We start from the raw sequence: 21135 nt of genomic DNA on the forward strand, positions 1-21135 counted from the left end.
TGCTGACTATGCCAAATTCACATAGTTGTTCTGTGATGAGGACAAGGATCATCTAGCGAATAAATGGAGAACACAGTATTCAATTTGCCGGTGACCTTGAATTTGATCTCTCTGCTACCCTTAACAGCCTAGTCAATCTCTGTCCTGTTTAACCCATGTCACCATTGCTGTCGTATCATACAGACACTTCTGCAACTGCCCTTTCCTTGATACTTACATTTAAATCACCAAACAAAGAGAGAACAAGGAAAGAACCACCATAAATTCCTCTTCACCTTTTTCTTAGCAGTGTCAGGAATGGCAGCAAAGGTCTTTCACAGTCTTTCTGTTCTTTTTTTATATTTGTCTGAGGTAGAAACCACAAGTTTGATTGATAATGCAATTTGCATCTCAAGGCATCACTGGAAACACAATGGCATGAAAGGCTACTCTGGCAGAGCACACTTTTCCCTCGGGGCTGACTTTAGAAACTCATTGATGTCACTTCCTTCCTCAGTCAGCAAGTGAATTTTCACTAATTCTCAAGACCAGCTGTCCATGCTGTCAACAGAAAGTTATTAAAATTCCTTTAAAGTGAATCAAAATAGCCTAAAAACAAATGTACTGGGAAACAGGAAAGCATCAGTATTCAAAGTCCACAAACCTTTGAGCAAAATAGTGTTGATCTAACCAGAGATTTCAAACACTCTGCTTTTCTAGCAACTTGTATATCATTAGAGAATGCTAAAAACACATACTCCTTTAATCTTCTATTACCAACAATCTATTTGGTTAAAATATTAGTTACAAGAATAAATGTTATTTCTCCCAAAGATGAACTCAGTGAACAAGGGAATACATTTTAAGAAGTCTCCCCTAAATGATAGTTGTGTAGAGGGTTTTTAGCGAAAAAAAGATAATTTTTATATTTAGCAAATAAAAACACAACACAAGCATGCAGGAAGTAATTATCATAAGAGACAATCTTATAATATAGCCTAAAGTAATTATCTTTATCTGAATTATCTATAATGCTTTCATTGAAAAGAGGAATAGTCTCGGGGATGAGTAGGGAAGATCGTTTTCCTTTAAATAGAGTCTTTATGCTGTATTTTAACACCTTAAATATTTACACCTCATTTTAAAAATTCTATTTGTGCCACACATATTAGTACGGAAAAGTTCTGTTGAAAGGGAGTACCATTTCCAGTGCAGGAGGCAGCAGCCACCCGTGCTAGGCAGTCTCCCCTGACAGTTAGTAGTGATACTGACAGGTTGTAAGTCGTGTCTCCTATCACTATTATTTTTAAAAACCCTCTGGGTGCACGTAGCCTAGCTGGATAGGCAAGTGTGAAATTCCTGACTTTCCCCAATACGTGTGGATGGTCTCCAGTAGCAAAGGGAGGGTAATTGATACCAGCTGCCCTTTTGACAACTAGTGCAAGGGAACAGTAAATGAGGCAAAATTGGCCAAAAGGGAAAGAATAGTTTTGAGGTATCCTTGCTGCTAGGGTCCCAGACAGCTGTAGAAAGCAGTGTGTTGTCTGGGCTCTGATTATATCTCCAGGAGCACACTGAAGGATGCTGCAGAAGAAGACCAGAACAAGGAAACAAGACCATAACTCAACTTGCTGCTTTGTGGATATTACCAGGATAGAATTTCTCACTTGAGCCAGCTGGTGCCAAATATCAGTCTTGGCACAGACACGTAGTTTTATTTTAAGGTAATAGCAGAAGTTGCTTTCCTCTTCCAGTGGTCAAATCTTGAGCTGAATATTACCAGTTTCTCCAGCACATAGTACATCTCACAACACTAAGATGCTTCAAAGCACATATTTGAAAATTGTTGCCTCCCCTTTAAATGTTGTGATTTCTCTGGGGTTCCAGCTTAGCAAGATTGGCTACCCTCTATCAGTTGTCTTTTTATCATATCTTGATTAAGAGGGGCTTGTGTTTCTTTTATTTTAGGTAGATTTCCATTTTGAAGTTTCAAGTAATTTCTACATGTTAAATTCTGTTTCTTAATTATGAGGTTTGATTATTTTTTTGATTAATTCACTGTTTATTGTTCTGTGGCATGTATATTGATTGTGGCATGTCCACTACCACCTTCATTAAAATATGTACAAACTAATTCTTTTCTTTCTCTTTCAGAGTCTGAAAAAAGCTGCAACACCAGATAATTAATCAGGTATTTAGAAACATTCATACTTTTTGTTACTTAATTTTTCATGTAGAAGAGGTATAGCAATTAGAAGGTAGAAATTCATAGAACTATGCTAAAATTAACAATGCAGATGTGCTAAGGAGCATGCATCAGACTTCTGGCTGGCTCTGCAGATATGCTGAATTAACAAAAGTGGCCATAATTTTGATTTAAACCTAAGATTTGCCATTTAAGCAATTTATTTCATCTACTTCTCAATATGTTGGTGATGAGAACAAAGCCCAGAGATAACTTGTTCACTGGCACCAAATATTGTAGCACAGAATTATGCTTTTTTTTTTAATTTCAAAAACAAACAAAAACCAACCAACCAAACAAACAAAAATAATGTTTCTCCTAATTGCTAGTATTCCTTTTCAAAAGGCAGAAAACTATTGATGCAAAATACCAGAAAAACACATCTAAGCATTGTATTTCAGTGTTGTTTAGGTTATTTCTGCCATGAATTTTCATTGAAGCTGCACCAAACTGTGACACTGCTTGATAGAAGCGTTTTCCATCTTCTCTTTATTACTGTGTAAGTTAGGAGTAATTACTTAGAGAAAAAAATAACTTTATATATTTTAATTTATCCTTTCAACATTAGGAAAAGGATACAGGAATTAAACTTAAAAAAAATTTCTAACCAGTAAAAGAGGAGAAAACCCACAGTTTGCTTTCCACAATTATGTGTCCTTGCAGATGGAAAGGACCTGACTCATGCAGAAGCAGGGAGTTTGCTTGTCATTTTTTGGCTTCTTGTCCTCTTGCTGAATGCTGTTATCCAGATGGCATACAAATGAGTATCTGGATTGTTCATGAGATTTAATTTGAAAAGTCACTTAAAAAGCCGTCATTAAAATATTCGTATTCCAGCAGTTACTCTTCCTTCAGTAGCCTTCCTTCCAAGCTATAAATCGATGCACTGGTGTCATACATCACTGCTATCTGTGAACTGATCACCTAGATGAACCATCAACCTGACAGTTAGGCAGGTGAGGGCTTTAGTCCACCTAAAGCATCCTGGTTTGGGTCTAACAGCAATTCCCTTGCCTTGGCTGAGCATGGCACAGATGTCACTGTATCACTTTCAGCTACCTGAGCTGGCACCACTCCTCACAAAGTAAGCCCTTGCAGGTCTGAACACTTACGGGAAGCCTGGTCCTGTGACACAAAATAACACTCAGAGTTGTTACAAATTTCTCGTTATCTTGAGAGATTGATTGAGAGATATATTTAGCTCAGAATATGGCGTTGCATAAGCAAAGGAAAACCTTCACTTTTTTAAATGAGTGTGGAAATATTTTGAAATTTAATGGAAGTTCTGTGTTTGACTGAGGTTTTATGTCTTAGAACAAGTATAATTAACTTTCATAAACTAAACTGCATTTTAAAATTAGTCCGAAATATCTTCCAAAGTCACTTTTGGGAGTCTTTATTGGCCAGAAAGGGGGGCACTTGTATTTTTAAAACACAACTTGAGGCTCCATTGGCAGGGTCATGAGTTGTTGATAGGAGACCTAATTCTGCACATTTTCTCTGTGACAAAATCAGCTCTGTTGATGCCATTGCCCTTTTCTGAGGAAGAGTGTATTGTGATAAAAAAGACATTTGTCCCAGTTTCAAGAGGTGGATCAGGTGCTGTACTTTGTTTATCCAGTCTTGGGCTTTTCCTGCATGCCACTGCCTTGCCCTTCTTGAATTCCTCACCTGCTTTGTCTCTCTGCAGTTAACTTAAGAACATCTAATTTTTTAGGAATAGTTCATTGTCTTAATATGCTAAGGATGTATCTAAATAAAGTTGTAAAAGGTTGATTTTGGGACAAATAGTGGACATTCCCATTTAAATGGATTCTAATGAAGCTGGTGATGTCCCATTCTGTATAAAGTTCCTTTGAACTTCCAAGAAATGGAAGAACGTTTCAGAACAGAAATCAATTTCCTTTTGAAGTCTATAATATGGGACACAAATGCAGAGGCACCGCATATTTGATTTGTCCTTTCATTACTTCAGTAAAAAGATTTGAACTGGGCTGATCCTATGGAATACCTCTCATGGAAGGACTCTGTTTATTTTCAATTCTGAATTTAAAATTTTTTATACAGGATAAGATACTCATCTGGCTTAAGATCTTGTAGTCCCCTTTAAGTTGGTTCAACAACAGTGAGTTAAATTGGCTGCCAGAAATTTAAGTGAGGGAGAAGTGTCTTCACAGAAGATGAATGATGTTACAATTTGAGAGGAGCAGGAGTGCAAAGGGGCAAATAACAGGAAATATCTTGTTGAGAGTTGAGTGAAACAGAGAGGGGATGAGGAAAGGAAAAACTGCTGTCCCAGTGATCTACTGGGTAAACCCCTGGCTGTCTGTGCATATCTGGAACCTCTCACATCTTGAAGACCACTATGGTTTCCGTGTGGTTCTTAGCTCTTTCTAAAGCCTAAGCGAAGTTTAGTGAAACACAACATGGATGAAACAGTAAGGTAGTATCTACTTCCAGAAACCTTTCACTACAGTTATCACCTTCGCTAACTTTTGTTCTCTTTGATCATAAAGCATTTGCTGGTTTTCCTCGAACACATTTTTTATTTAGGTATATAGATATGCATGTTCCTTTAACAGCAGTGGTCATCTAACACCAGCAGTAAACCAGAAATAGCATGTGCTCTGCTTTTCAATATCTGTTTTTAACTACCTTTGCGACTTCAGGGTAAATCCTGGCACCAATGTACAGCCTGATTAGCTGTAACTACTGTTAACTACTGCTGAAGAAGATGCAAGGAAACAAGAAGAAACCTTGTGTTTCTGTGTACAGTATTGTCAAAAGAATACACTGCAGACCGCCAAACAAAATGTGTCTGAGCGCAATGCTTTGTGTTTCGTCCTTACCACTCACATTTGTTTGTGTTGCAGTCCTAATGTCCACTTCTTCGTACAGTTTTCTCCAGTGCCTCTGAATCTCTGAAGGACTAACAAGAGTATGTGTACTTGGGTTTAGAAGTTGAAGTTGTTTGCACAGTCAGATTTTTGGGTTAAAATCACAGCTCTGTTTGAGCTTAGGCTTGAGCCTGTCTGCTCTGCAGTGAAGCTGCGTGTCAAGTCAGGAGGCTGGTGAGAGGGCTCCACAATATCTGTCCCACTGTTCAGTCCCTAAGTAGCTCTTTGTCAAGGCAGGTTCTCTTGCAGTGGCACATCCATCTCTTAGTCTTTTAAGATCTGTTTCAGGGAGCATTTCCCTTTCTGCACATGGGATTGGGGAACCAGCAGCACAGAAAGGTTTATGATGAGGCAATGTACTTACTAGAGCTAGACTTGGACCAGGGGTGACTGCAGCTCTGAGATACTGTCGGTATATACACCTTGTGCCAAAAAAAGAAGCGAAAGACAACTCAAACAACTGTTAAATGAGAATGTGAATTTGTTGCATAGACCATACTGAGGAATGACGTGTGACCTGAAGGGTGCTTCAGGTACACACGTGGTATAATAAATCTACATTAATATGAGCAAAAACTTCACAGTTCAGTCCAAACTCCTTGGTTGCCCTTGTGAACTGCTTTAGTTTACTCCAGTACTCTCCTTTATGCTCTTCATTGTTTCACATGGCCTAGCTACAAAAACTTCAGTCTACTATGCTGCTTCCAAGTACATTGAGGTTATCTAATATGTATGTCCCTTGCTTATGTTTTCTCAGTTTGGGGCCATATTCTTCAGTGTTACTTACTTTGTCAGGCTAAAATTAGGAGTTTGAAAATCTACAAGAGAGCTTATGCATTTAATTCAGTTTGTTTAGTGGGCTATTATTTCACTTTCATGTGCTTCAGAGCTGCATAATAGTTGAGGTTGAATGGCCTCTCTCTCTGGAGATCGTCTTGCCTAACCCCCTTCCTCAAAGCAGAGTTAGCTAGAGCAGGTTGCTCACTATTGTGTCTAGCTGGATTTTGAATACCTCCAAGAAAGGAGAATCCACAACCTCTGGTCAACCTGTGCCAGTGCTCAATATTCAAACAGTAGAAAAATATTTTCTCATATTTAGATGAAATTCTTTGTGTTTCAATTAGTACCCACTGGCTCTTGTCCTGTCACTGGACACCACATCACTGAGAGGAGTCTGGCACCCCTACAGCCGCCCCATCAGGGATTTATATACATTTATAAGATCCCTCTAAGCCTTCTCCTGGCTGAACAACACCAGCTCTCTCGGCCCCTGCTTGTATGTCAAGATGTTTCTATCCTTTAAATACTTTGTTGGCCCTCCAGTGAACTCACTCCAGCATGTCTATGTCCATGTCCATTTATATACTGAACTCATTCCAGTATGTCCATGTTTTCTGCACTGAGAGACATGGGAGACAGAACTGAACACATCACTGCTGATGTGTCTGTGCCTCACCAGAGCTGAGCAAAGGTGAAGGATCACCTCTCCTGATCTACTGGAACTGCTTTGCCTAAGGCAGCCCGGGAGGCTGTTGGCCTTTTTTTTGCCATGAGAGCATACTGCTGTCTCACAGTCAGCTTGTTCTCCAGTACCCTCAAGTCCTTTCCTACAAAGCTGCTTTCCAGCTGTCCAGCCCCCAGTTTGTACTGGTTCCTGGGATCGTTCTTCCCCAGGTGCAGGACTTTGCATTCCACCTTGTCAAACCTCATGAAGTTCCTGTTTACCCATTTCTCAAGTTCGTTGAGTTCCCTCTGAATGGCAGCACAATCCTCTGGTGTATCAGCTGCTTCTCCCAATTTTTTATTGCCTGCAGAATTGGTGAGGGTACACTCTGTCCCATCATCCATGTCAGTAATAAAGATGTGGGACAGTTTTGGACCATTGACTCTGGGGCACTAGTGATCAGCCTCCAGCTGGATTTTATGCACAACTGTGTAAGACTAAGCAGTTCATCCAGTTTTCAGTCCAACTCACTGAACACTTACCTAGCCTGTACTTCATAAGGATGTTATGGGAGCCAGTGCCAAAAGCCTCAGTAAATTTGAGATAAATAAGCTCCAGTACTGTGCCCGCACCCACTGAGCCAAACATCTCATCATACAAGGCTATCAGACCGCTCAAACACTGATCTCCCTTTCATGAATCTGGGCAGCATGAAATCCATCTGGAGGCCAGTCACCAGTGGTCACAGCCCACAGCCCCAGGGGGTCACAGCCTAATCAAGTACCATTTAACTTCATCATCGCATACCAGGATAATGGGATGGAGTATACGCTCAGGAAGTTGTCGGAGGATTCCAAACTGGTGAGAGGAGATGAGACACCACATGGGGACCTCTACAGAGCAGAGAAATGGACAAACAAAAACCTCACAAGGTTCATCAAAGTATGTGCACCTGAGGAGGAATAGTTCCCTGCTCTGTCATGCCCCCAGGAAATGAGGGTACTGATCAGACTGTAATTTCTTCGATGCTCCTACTAACCCTTCCTGAAGATAGGAGTGACTCTTGCTTTCTTCCAGTCCTCAGGAACCTTTCCCCATCACTATGACCTTTCAAAAATAATCAAGAACAGGATCACAGTGACATCCTCCAGCTCCCTCAGCACTCATGGGTGCATCCCATCAAATTCCAGGGACTTGTTTCTGTCCAGTTTGTTTAAATATTCCCTAAGATGATCCTCGTCCATCATGGGAAATCTTCCTTGCTCCAGACTTGAGGTGTGGCCTCACCAGTGCTGAGCACAGAGGAACAATTTTCTGGTCCTGATGGCCATGCTGTTTTTGACAGAAACTATGATTCCATTGGCCTTTTTGGACATCTGGGCATGCTACTGGGTCGTGTTCAGCTGCTGTCGACCAGCACCCCCAAGTCCTTTTCTGCTGGGCCACTTTCCAGCCACTCTACCCCCAACCCGTAGTGCTGTTTGGGGTGCAGAACCCAGCACTTGGCTTTACTGGACCTCATATTGGACCTCGTGCCATTGGCCTTGGCTCATCAATCCAGCCTGCCCAGATCCTCCTGTAGAGCCTTCCTGCCCTCGAGCAGAACAACACTCCCACCCAACCTAGTATGGTCCATGAACTTACGGAGGATGCTGTCGATCCCCTCATCCAAATTATCAATAAAGATATAAAGTAGGACTGGCCCCAGTGCAGAGCCCTGGGGAACACCACTAATGAAGGGCTGCCAACTGGATGTGGTACCATTCACCACCACGCTCTGGGCCTGCCCATCCAGCCAGTTTTTAACCCAGCAAAGAGTACACCTGTCCAACCTGTGCACTTACAGCTTTTACATAGAATGCTATAGGAGGCAGTATCAAAGACTTTACTGAAGTGCCCCTAGATCACATCCACAGCATTTCCCTCATCTGCTAGGCAGGCCACCTGGTCATGTCCACTAGGCATTCACTTGTCTGCATGCATATCCGTGAGGTAGACAGCTCAGAGCCCTGTCTGGTTGACTGTGGGATCCTTCCTCTCCCCCTGCATATTTTGTTTATCAGTAAGCAGGAGTTACTTTTTTAAAAATTAATTTTTTTTTTATCTGGTATATGTTAAGATATGAAAATCAGTTGGGCAAAAAAGTTCAGTTTTCCCCTACAGATAATGTTTTCTTCCAAGCTGATAAGGTCTCCTTCTGATACCATCCTCTGTCCCCTTCAAGTTCAGATAACAGATAGCAGACATTCACTTTTTACTGCATAATATATAGTACCAAGATGGTGAATCTCAGAAAAAAAATATAGGAGGAACTATTATTTGAACAAGAACAGCAGGTTCTTACTTTTATGTAAGAACCTCTTCAGTCCCTTGTGGAGGAAACAGTTTCTCAGGCTGTATAGATAGGAACATACATGCTGTGTCTGAACATAAAAATATCTTAAATTTTATGAAGAATTATTCTTTTTGTGAAAAAAACCACAGATGTTAGAGTATGCAATGGATTGAACACTCAACAGAAGTACTGAAAGAAATGGTGTGAGATTTTAGGAATGCAGGGCAGCATGGACTGGGAAGTTGAGTTGCAATACTGATTCTTAGATTTCTGTGTCCCCTCTTGCTCTGCAAAATTGACAAGGTTTTTCTACCAGTGTTAATCAGAAAGTAGGAATCACAACAGTCACCAGGACTAGGCAATTATTATCCTTCCTAGGTTTGCAGACATGGAAAAATGAAGTGTGAAGGTCAAAGGACTTCCTCAAAGTTATAAAACCAAGCACTCTGGCTCTGGCCAGTGCACCTACCCTTAATCACAGTGATGGTCTTATTATTGCTGTGCTTCAAGGAGGGATGGTGCTTGAACTCGTTAGTGTTTGGGTGTCACAATTATCTCTGTGACACTACTTGCAGATTAATACATACCAAACAGATAGCTATACAAAAAATTACTGCAGAATAAACTAGGGTTTTTCCTTTTACCTACAATAAACATGACTTTGCCCCATTCAGCAAAAATAGGGTATGCTACCTTTCAGTCAGTTTAAGAACCAAGTGCACAGTGGATAATTCCCTTTGTCAGTTCACAACCTATTTTCTCACCACAGCAATTTATGAATGCAATCAATTATTGACTATTAATATTTTTATCTAAAAATGAATGCATGAATTTGTTTAAAAGTCTAAATGTAGGAAAACACGTATTTGAGATATTTGCCAACCTAGGGTGCAGTATGTGTTTCTATTTCTTTTTTATTTACCAATAAAGTAATTTAATTTGAATTAAATACTAATTGTGAATGAAGGGAAAATGCTTTGAGACCTCTAGAGATATTATTGTCCCTTCCAAAGCAGTTTGGGAGAAATTGAATTCTTCATGCTTGAATATATGTTAATATTCTTCATCTGAACCTAGTTTCATTTGAAACTTTTCTTATTATTTCTAAAAGAGCAACGTCTCGTTTATGCTGGAAGATAAGTGTATTTACCTGCAGACAAGATAGAAATGGATTCTGTTTACCACGAAAAAAAATTCCTGTGAATCTTACCACAGCCACTAACGTGAGAAATTCTACCATGTTGCAGAAGCACAGCATTACATTTCAGGCCTCTTTTCTTAAAGGGTGTGGTGGGTTTTGAGGGGAAGGAATAGCGTTTTTCATCATCTTGATTTTTACATTTCGCCCTTTTGGTTGTAAATGTCCAGGGTGCCCTAGGGAGATCTGTCCAATCATGCTGCCAGACCATCTCCCTCTCAGTAATGCTGGAAGCCAGAGACAATTTTAACCAACTTTGACACAGCTATAAGAGATGATCTCAGGGATGTGAGGGGTGATGGCTCATCAGAGGGGAAATTCTGTCCTTGCTGGGGAGAAGGCAGTCACCGGTATCCCAGCTCTGTATCCATTTCAGGAGAGGGCATGAATGCAGGTGTTAAGCTACCACACTGCCTACTGCTGCCAGCTGGGCACAGGCAGGAACTGGGAGTGCTGGCCAAGGAGAGAGGGAATGAGGAAACATGATTGAAATTCCTCCAAAACTAGACTACCACTTATGTCTCTGCTTGTGAGAACGTCTTGATGAACAGTTTGTTTGTAACCTGATGTTTGCAGAAATCGAGGAAAGGATTTGGTACCTGACTCAAAACCTGGCCTTAGAATCACCTTGGTTCCCCATATAACACATGCTCTTTGCCTCATTTTTGTTTCAAATATCTTAATGCACATCCAAGCTCCACCATTGGCTACTGAGAACAAACATCTTAGGGACTGTTTCAGTAGCTGTATCTTCATTGTATTTCAGGGGCACAAGTTTGGAAGGAAACCAAAGTGCCTAAATTCAACTCAAGCCCAGATCTGAAACAACCTTTGCTGATTCATCACTTCCCAGAGGAGGTGGTTGAGCCTCATTGGCCTGTTCTTCTGTGGGTACAGGTGTGCCCCAGTGTTGGCAGGACTGATCCAATCCAGGCACTTTTTATCTCAGTGTGGTGGAAACCCAGAAAGGGTAATTTTCATAAAATGAATATTACATGCTTAGTTTGAGTCCATTTTGAATTTCAGATTGTTTAAGGTGCATTGCTTTGAGATTGTTCTGTGTAGAAATATGAGTGAGTGATGATGAAGATTTCTGGCCCCTGACCACAGTGGCTGATTTATTAACACAGAGGAGGACTTGAGCCCAGGATTAAACAGTTTGAACACACCAGTTTACTTATACCCAAAACAAGTATTACTGCATAGGAAGGAGGTTGGGATAAACATGACCAATTGTTAAGAGGTCTATGATCTGAAAATTGCTATTTATTAGCAGTGCACCTGCCTTTTATTAGCAGTGCATCTGAGCTACACATCTAGAGACAAGTACTCCATGCAAACTGGCTGCAGATTCTGTCCAAACACAAGGTGTCTGGGCTGCAGAGGCTCTGTGCTTATTCACAAGTCTGTAAGTTATAGTGCAAAGAACCACCACCATAAAACTGTTGTCAGAAAGCCAGAGAATCAGCATCGGTATTGCATTATCCTGATGCCAATTTATTATTACCATCAATTGACCTTGACAATTATTTCTTTATTTGTAATAAGGGAGTGGAGTGCTTGCTTTTATTTTCAATATTTGATTGCAGTTGTCTTGGTGAATCTTTAATCTGTCATGCAAATTTATATGTTAGTTTCTGATAATAATAGCATTTTTATTGATACTTTTTCTATTAACCGTGCCTTGATCTTTCTTACTCTTCCCATTCTGAGCATTATTTGGAGAAACCAAATTCTTTGACTGTGCGGGCTGAAACAGGAGGAAGTTAATTCCAGATTTGAACAAGAATTGGCAAGTAAAATTAGAGCTTAAGTGCCTTCATCCAAGTTGCTGACCATGTGAATCAGCTCTGTCGAAGTGGCTCGTGCAGACTGTCTTGCTTCATTAGCATGAGTGACCTTGTGCTTCTGTAGAGGAAGACAGGGCAGGGAAATGAGGGGAGCTCTGTGCAAAGCCAAGAGTCAGGTATCTGTGAGGGTCTCAGTCAAAGACAAATGGGTTCCTCCTGTCTCCTTATTAAATGGGGAAGGCACTACTACTATACTCATGACAGTGTTACTGTTTATCTTATCCCATTGGGCCTCTCCACTTTCCCCGCTGCCTGTGCACACGTGGTGTTCTCCAAAACCATTTCTGGATTGGGGCTCTCCTTTCAAATTTTTCCAAACCAGCTCACACTTGGCCACACCATATAAAAAGAAAAAAATCTCTTTGCTTCTTTACTAGTTTGGTCAGTGTCTTTGCCATAACTCCAAGTCACCCTGCAATGAGATGCTGAACTTTCTGCTAACAAATTCAAGGGACAGTAGTCACTGATTCACAAAGTTGTGTTTTGAAAAGCAGTTTTTAAATTTACTGGTATCTGTTAATTAAAATCTACCTGCAGTATTTTCTTTTCTTACTATGATCAGCTATTCTCATTTGTGTCTAGCTCAGAGTTCACCTCCTTTGAAACTAATTGTAATTTAGCTACAAACTATGAAGTTTGCCTCTTAGCATCTGCAGGAAGTTCTGAGTACCTTGTATGTTCTTTTTTTTTTTTTTTTTTTTTTCACCCTCAACTTCTTAATTATCCTAGAGATGTTTGGTACAAGTACATGTGTTTTGGAGATATATATCTCATAGAAAATAATGTACCTGTTACAATAAGGTCTTGCCTGTTAGGACTGATGGCTCTACATACAATATTCCTAGATCTTAACCCAGAGAAAAGATAAGCTTGTTGCTATTTCGTGCATTTTTGAGAACTTCAAAGGGCAGAAAGAACAATGAAAGTTCAAATCACAGTTGTTTCATTCTTCTGCTTCCATAATGGAATTGGTGTATGAGTCACTAGGTATCTCTGACAGAACTACTCTGCTAAACTTGCAGTGATCACAAGGAATACATGTGTCATCTCTGGCTTGTGAGGAATGTAGCATTAGTGATATGCCTTGAATAAATTAGATAAGGCAAAAATTCATGACTCCACCGGGAGGTGAGGGGTTAGTGGTGCCTATCTCTAAACTAGCTGTTTTAAGCACAAGTGATGAATCAAGAGGTATATCTCCACTGCACAGAAGGTGAAGTACCTCATCAGTAAATATTTTCTGTCACTTGTGGTCAGCTTGGATAGCCTCTCCTTTGGCAGATCCTGTAGGGGGGTTTTTAAATCACCAACATTGCACTAAACAACTGCTACAATATGAGAGAGTTCTGATCATATTTACATGCTAGCTCAGGTAGTGTAGTAGTAGTAGAGTATGGCCATTCTGAATTATGCTTTGCAAGTAGTCTTCTATCACAAAAGATGGTAAAAGATAATCTCTCCTTTTAACTGAGAGAGTCCTCAGGGCACTCAAACCTGCAGCAATCAAGCTCAAGCCACAGTAAAAAGCAGAGCACAGCAGGCTTCCTAGGTAGCTCATGCAGTTGTTCTTAAGCAGCATCTTAGAGGACTATTTCATGAAGGGTGTTTTAGGAGAGAAGATGTAGTAGCTAGATGCTGAGGACCAAATCATACATTACTAATACTTATGAATACTTACAGTGTAGTTATTTGGCAGCAGAGAAAAACATTAGAAAACAGAATATTTATTCCCTCCACTATTCCTTGTGCTACATTTTCTGTTAAGCTTACTTCATTTTATTATTCTTGTTAGCAAAAATGAATATCCAGTACTAAAGCATTTAGGAAACACAACACTGCCTGCACTTCAGGCCATTAAATCTTTGTAAATCAGCCCTGGAATATCAACCTTTCCAATACATCATTATCTTTGTGCATGGTGAGTTGCTCTAATTACAAACTGCCTAGATGAGATCCCACCCATGCATTGTAAAATCACCACAAAGCATAATTGGATGAGTCTTAACCATTCTTGGCAGTAGTCAATCTCTTCTACCCCAGTGGCTTGTGAAGGTATTAAAGGAAAGGACAACTTCAATGTGTATAAAACAAGGTATTGGCTACTTATTTTTACAGAGAAGAGAAATCTTTCTGTGGATAGGGAGGAGTAGGGAATCTCCAGCAATAAAAAATGTCAAAAAAAAGAAAATATATGAACCCAATTAATGACTCAAAAATGGCTTTTGTTTCAACAGCTTTACGTAGTTGCCTGCTGGCAGCCAAACACCACACTAACACACTTTTAAATTAATTTTTTTTCTTGTATTTAAACTAATTTTTAAATCTGTCTTCAGTTCATACCTACCTAAAGTGAGACAGAGTGCCTCCTCTCCTGAATTAGACTCATGGCCTTTTCTTCACTTCCTTTCAAGTGTATTAATGCAAACAGAGGACATGGCTCTCTGCACAATTACTGCAAAGGGCAACCCCTCATTGGATTTTAATTCTCAGATAAATGTACACAACCTGCTGCATTGGTTGCCAGCATGTCTCAAGGACAGCCTTGAATCTATCCAAGGTATCTCCAAGATGAAGTTCATCTCCCATGCCAGGCAGCTGGTTCCCAAACTTAGCAGCTCTTTGGAAACCCATAAATGGACATCCCTATCCTTGGATACTTGGCTCAAACAGTTTATTAAGGACTGTTTGCAGGGAAAGATCTGGATTGAGAGTCAGTGTCTGATATTACCTGCATGCTGCCTGTTGTTGGTGTATGTTCTGACATTTTCCAGAGCAACAGTGCTCAGCAGCATGTGAGATGGACTGTTAGGAATCCAGATATAGTAGACAAATATTTTTTTAAAGTGTTTATTACTTTTGCAAATTTCTTGTTTACCTGTTCCTGCTGTGAAAACAAAAATCAATATAACATGGAGATGTTCAGATCTTTAAAGAGTCATAAAATGGGCATTGAAAAATCGCTGGCACAAAGAGGAAGGCAAAGAAGAGACCTCACTTTGTGTAAGACTAGTGTCAGGAAAAATTAAAATCCTTTCAGAGCATATGGCTTTCAGATCTCTCATGCACATAAGTGTCAGACTGTCAGGTAGTTTTGCTTAGAGAATGTTGGCACCATTCTATTAAATAGTTCCTGTTGGTTTCCTAAGAAACTTTCTAGTTAAACATTTCTCATCAAAAATCAAGCTTCATTCATCTCTTCATTCATCTCACTTTTATTAGGTACTAACCTAGCTGCTCAGGCAAGTGTGTAGGAAGGTTTGATCTCTTCTTTTTTGAGTTGGAAAACTTCCACGGCAATGTACCTATGCCTTTGGAAAATATCACTATCCATTATCCATTCCCATTCTTAGATAGAGAAAGTTATAACCAGCATTTACTGCAAGGACTAGCTGTATGGTGTTGTATTCACTATGGAATATGTGTCTCAAAGAGAAGGGTAAATGGAAAGGGGAAGCAACTAATAGTATTTTACATATTTAGATAATTTTTTGGTCCTCAAAACTTCCTGCGCCATTGTTTTCCCCTAGGTATTTTTTAAAATTATTATTTCTGTTTGTTTGGAGTTTTTTTCCCTAATAAATTCTTTTTTTTTTTTTTGCCTCATCTCACTAGAATGGAGCCCCTTTCAAGTGACTTCTTCTGTGCCTGTATTGTTCCTCTAGGGTGTTAACTGAGATTTCTCTGAATAGTTCTGTCCATCCTTCTCTGAAGTCTTTAATCCCATGAAAAATCTTTTAGTAGGGATTCCTACAGCTGCACTTACAGTTTCTGCAACTAAAATGCAATCCTCCTCCGGTACTCTCTTGGGTTATCCCCTGAGGTTGATCCTAGGTCCGAGATAGACTGTTTGAAATGGAATAAAACCACAACCATGCACATGTGTTTTTCCCTCCTGTCCTGGTGGAACTAGGGCATCTCCCACTAGTTCAGGATTGTAGGCTGAATTCAGAGGGCTGAAGTTTCCTCTGAAGTATGGGATTTCATTTTAGTGGCTTTAGTTTGAAATTCAAATGGTTTAGGTTTCTTTGCATTGAAATACGTTCTGAAATAGACTACTAAATTCAGATGACATACCACAGGAAGTCATCATGTAGTGCCCTCTTTTGAGTTTTCCCTGCATTGGGGAACACCAGTACAGTCATATATTACTGGAGACTGTTTTCTAAATTTTCAGTTCCCCAGAGCTGCACTGATGAATTTACAACCTTTAGTTACTTTAGCATTGTTATCGTTTTATTCCTACTTCTGCTGAGCCTTGTATTGTAGGGTTGGTTTCTGTGTGTCCCATACTTTCCATTTCACCTTTTAAGGTAAAAACATTTAATTTATTTAAAGTCTGTATTTTGCAGTTACACTTGTAACAATGGCACTTTACCATTCACTGTGATGCTGAAATTCCCATTAGGCTCATAATCGTATCCTGGTTTACTAGTAGTATTGCCTTCTGCTGTTACACACTAACTAAGCTCCTGAATTATTTCCATCCTAGAGCAGAAGGGATAAATCTCCAGATACATGTGCTTCATTTGTTTTAAAGAATATAGTATTAGGCAGAAATTAAACAAAAACAAACAAAAAAAACCCAAAACAAACAAAAACCCAAACCAAACAACAACAACAACATCAACAACAACAAAAACGGAAAATCTGACCATGTCAAATCAAATGAATTCAAGTAGCCTTTTGCATCTCTAAAAACACCAACGTGCCCTCTCTCACAGATGTACAAGAACTGCATGCACTCTTCTTTTATTTGTTTTCACCAGTAAAAAATAATTTTAGGCAATTCAGTGCAAGGAAAGACCTTCCTGTCAGTGACTTGAAGCAGTACAGAAAAGCCTGATCCCCTGGGCTTATTTTTGTAGTGGGAAATTATTACACTGTAAGATAGGCTAACTTGCCTTGGAACTGCTTGTTTTTTCATAGGCTTTATTTTAAAAACTGGAACTTGAATTGTTTTCCATTCATCATCATCATTTCTTACATTATTCCTCTGAATTTTTAACAGCCTTATTTGAATCAGCCTATGAGCTGTCACATCCCCCCAAATCCACACATATGATCTGCCAGTCCACAAATCAACTTTCCAGTGAACGTTTAATTCGTTTATAGCATAAAAGCCTTTTTATGTAGATTTCAAAAAAAGTTAGACTTATGAAAGCAGTCAAGCAGTCTCTGCATGTCTGTCCATCTAACCATTTAGCTATCTGGGATTTGCAACAGGATGTTTTAAAACCTGTTGACTGGCATCCTCCTTCTCTGGATGTGTAATGAAAATAAGCAGCTGTGTAAGTGTCCCAATAGAGCAGGCTTGCCCACTGATGGGAGAAAAAAATCTGCAAGCTTTTGTAGACATATGAGAATCCACTTGGGAATGAGCAAGCAATAATACCCAAACTGCAAGAAACTCTTCAGTCAGCTTGCATGATACAAGAATTTGATGGCAAAACACAGATGCAAGCTTTGCTGTTCCTGTGGTTTGTGGATTGCACAGTGGCTGGAGACATTGAAAGAGTTGTTTGGGAGGAAAGTCTCTTCTTTTGACATTCTTTGTGGAGTCACTAGTTGATGTTTACTTAGGTGGTGTCATTAATGTTGATGTTTAAATAAACCAAGTGGAATAGACTCTAAAGGCACCTATTTTTCCTTATCAGCTGTGAAAGCAGCTGGCACAGATACAGGCATCTGCATTGCAGACATCTGTATGCACATATAGTCCAATGCATCCCCCTTCTATCATCTATATGTAGGACATTTTTGGAGGGAGGATTTTGTCTGTCACTACATCATGCTCAAATCCAATGTCAGCTGTTTAGGGGCCCTAGGTTCATCCCCTCCCACCACTGGGGAACAAGGGCTGCTCCAAATCACAGTGGTGGGAGTAGATCCAGCACCTGTTACTATGATTGTGCCAGCACACTCCAGAGAAGTCACGCACCTCAAACAGTGCTGTCATGGGGGAAAATGTGTTCAGTAGAGAAAAGCACCTGGCCACCCCTACTAGGACTATCTGCCTCCCTGTGTGAATCATTTTTGATTTCTTAAAACGTGTGACTCCAGCTATTTATTTTTGTAGGAAGACCTACTGTGTGCTGACAGGTAAGCTTCAGAAGTGTGTATGTCAGTAATTTAGCCCAGCTAGTTCCTGAATTAGGTGTGTTGATCAAGTGCTTCAGAAGAGACTTTTTAGTACCATATGTGGCTTGGCTGTGAGCACAACCCACCTTGCTGCTGTTGCAACATGAATGGGCTGGGCTGTCACTGCACTCTAAGCTCTGCTCCTTTCCATGATTGCAGGATTTCACACTCCAGCCTCCGGGGATGCCAAGGGAAGCAGTGCGGAGCAGAAGCGCTCCTGTGGGCCTCAGTAAACGTGAGATGGCTGTCTCAAGCAGCAGGCACTGGCAGGGCAAGGCTGACCCTTTCAGTGTGGTAGCTGCTTCCTTGGTGAGCCAACTGCCTGACCAGCAGAAGACAAGCGAGTCACCTCTCAGCTGGTTCAGAGGAGTGTATTTACCCCCTGCACTGCACCCACTGAACAAGACGTTAGTCAAGGGTAACAAGTGGAAGGATGCAGATAGCACCCAGGAAAAGCGCAGGTCATTCCTGCATGACTTCTGTAAGAAGTACAACAGCAGAAAGAAGCTGCAAACCCACCTGGTGCACCTGGTGTCGAGAATTTACGTGGAGGACAGGCACAAAGTCCTGTACTGTGAAGTGCCGAAAGCAGGATGTTCCAACTGGAAAAGAGTCCTCATGGTGCTCAATGGACTCGCCACTTCACCACACAACATTTCCCATGATGATGTCCACTATGGAAAGCACCTAAGGAAACTGGACAGTTATGACCTAAAAGGGATATACACACGCTTGAACATGTACACCAAGTTTATATTTGTACGTGATCCTATGGAAAGACTGGTATCTGCCTTCAGGGATAAGTTTGAACATCCAAACAGCTACTACCACCCAGTGTTTGGGAGGGCAATCATTAAGAAGTATAGACATAATGCAGATGAAGAGGCTCTGAAAACAGGTTCGGGAGTTAAGTTCAAGGAGTTCATCCAGTATTTGTTAGATCCCCATCGACCAGTAGGAATGGACATTCATTGGGAGCAAGTCAGTAAGCTCTGCTACCCCTGCCTCATCAACTATGATTTTATAGGAAAGTTTGAAACCCTGGAAGAAGATGCCAATTACTTTTTGCAGCTGGTAGGTGCTCCCACCAATCTGAAGTTCCCTAAATTCAAAGACAGACATTCCTCTGATGAGAGAACAAGTGCAGAAGTAGTGAGGCAATACTTAAAGGAATTGTCTAAGGAGGAGAGACAGCTGACCTACGACTTCTATTACCTGGATTACTTAATGTTCAATTATACATCACCAATTGTATAGCACTACAGTAGCTTCAGGTTTCTATTAGATATTTATCATTTTGGGATTCAAAACAACTACTTTGATATTAGCCCTGAAAGGAAACAAAGTTACTGCTAAGTGGAGTTTTCTTGACTTAGTGGGGATTTTATAAGCTAGAGTGATATTAGTTGGCATTAAATTATAGGAGAATGCACAGAAAAGAAGACCTGTTAACAGCATAAATTGCACTAAAATGCCTAAAAAAGCTGCTTTTATGATTGTGGATTATACTATGGGAGCGGTGGCTCAGCCAGCTGTCGCATTATCTTACCTAATGTTCTTTTAATGTTTTAAGAAGAAAACATTCAGAGTAGCATAATTCTTTTTTGGTGCGTCCCCTTTAGAAATTGTTTTTGAAACAACTTTTGAATGTATTTTTACTTTCTGTCAGTTATTAATAAAGAAGGATTGGCTAATTTTCTAAAATGTTTGCAGCATCCTCAGTTGCAAGGCTTGGTTGTTTGATTATCGTTAAACTGTAGCCATTTTTAGACCTGATTTTTTTTTTATTGAAGGATGCGCTTGAATACAAATGCATCAAGCTTCAAATAACACAACAGCTCAGCTGAAAAGCAGAATAAATTTGGGTAAGCCTGTGAAGTGCCAGTCCACTACTCCATTTTGATTCATGCACTGGAGTTGACAAATATGAGAGATAGTGAATATTTTCTCTCCTTTCAGAGGGCAGCTGCATTCATTAAAATTAAGATTTTAACTTACATCATTACATAAGATGTATGGATACTGCGGTCCCAATACTCAATGTAGTCTTCATTTTTGGTGATAGAGCAAAGTTTTAGTGTGGCAGCTATGGGACACTCTAAGGTCTGTACTGAGAAGAAACTTCAGTGCAAATGCTGTGACCATTCTTGGTCTGCCAGGGTCCAATCATCAGCCCTCCTCCCAGCAATTTGTAACACACAAGGTGTGTATGCCCATTGCCTCCCAAGCCCATAAACTAGTTCTTCCTTCAGAGCTTCCTGAAGGCAGTTGTGTTTTGCTGTCCTGCCTCCCTTGTCAGAAGCCAGCAAAACCCAGGAGTGGGGTGGATGCTTCAGTTACATGTGGTGGAATGTGTATTGGTGATTTGTCCTAGAGGCAGGTTTGTCCACAGTCTCACACACTTACCAGAGTCCTGGTTATAAAAGGAAAAGGTACCTTCTATACTCCCCTTTCCTCTCCTTCCTTTAAGTGCTGCCTAACCAATGCATGCAGTTGTTCCTGACACATGCATTGCAGGATGGGTTGCCAGGGAGTCCCAGGAGGAGGAGAAATCTCTGAAAAATCATAGGATCATGAAATCATTGAAAAAGACTTCTAAGATCATCAACCATTAACCTAACACTACTAAGTCTACCACTGGACCGTGTGCCTAAAATGGGTAGGAAAAATCTCTATGCCCTTCTGCAATAAAGATGTCACCTGTTCTTTGCTTTCTGGTGTGGTTTGGGTCATCAAAGCCTCCTGTGTCTTGATATAGCAGGTTGTAGAATACGGAAACAGCCTGATGGGAAAGTGATGCAAGTAAAATGTCCTCTGTTCCCAACAACTGGTCACAACTAGTGCAATTATTGCAGTCTTTTCCTTTATCTCTGGCAAGTGTACAGCTTCAGTCCTTCCACAGGAGTAATTGTGGGTCCCTGCTGAAAGGGCAGACCATTTCCTATGTACCCTTGCTGCTTGTTTCTCCTTCAATTTTCTCCTCCTCCTCAGAAGAAAGCCACCTCCAGTCTCTTTGGTGCCATTGTGTAATTGAGCAGGCTCTGCATGT

General features: G+C 40.4%; 1 protein-coding gene across 1 annotated transcript; it reads left to right on the forward strand.

Annotated features, from left to right (window-relative positions):
- The first annotated feature begins 2145 nt into the window (after positions 1–2145).
- CHST9 (carbohydrate sulfotransferase 9) lies at positions 2146–19343 on the forward strand. The gene is made up of 2 exons (XM_050317928.1): positions 2146–2170; positions 18246–19343. Exon 2 carries the CDS (start codon positions 18270–18272, stop codon positions 19341–19343), a length of 1074 nt encoding a protein of 357 aa, XP_050173885.1. The 5' UTR covers positions 2146–2170; positions 18246–18269.
- Positions 19344–21135: the final 1792 nt, after the last annotated feature.

This window comes from Myiozetetes cayanensis, unplaced genomic scaffold (genome assembly GCF_022539395.1).
Source record: "Myiozetetes cayanensis isolate MyiCay16 unplaced genomic scaffold, myiCay2020 scf1, whole genome shotgun sequence".
NCBI lineage: Eukaryota > Metazoa > Chordata > Aves > Passeriformes > Tyrannidae > Myiozetetes > Myiozetetes cayanensis.

What these genes read in the sequence shown, in the direction of transcription:
- CHST9 (XM_050317928.1), top strand. Translation starts at nt 18,270, where the DNA reads ATGCCAAGGGAAGCAGTGCGGAGCAGAAGCGCTCCTGTGGGCCTCAGT.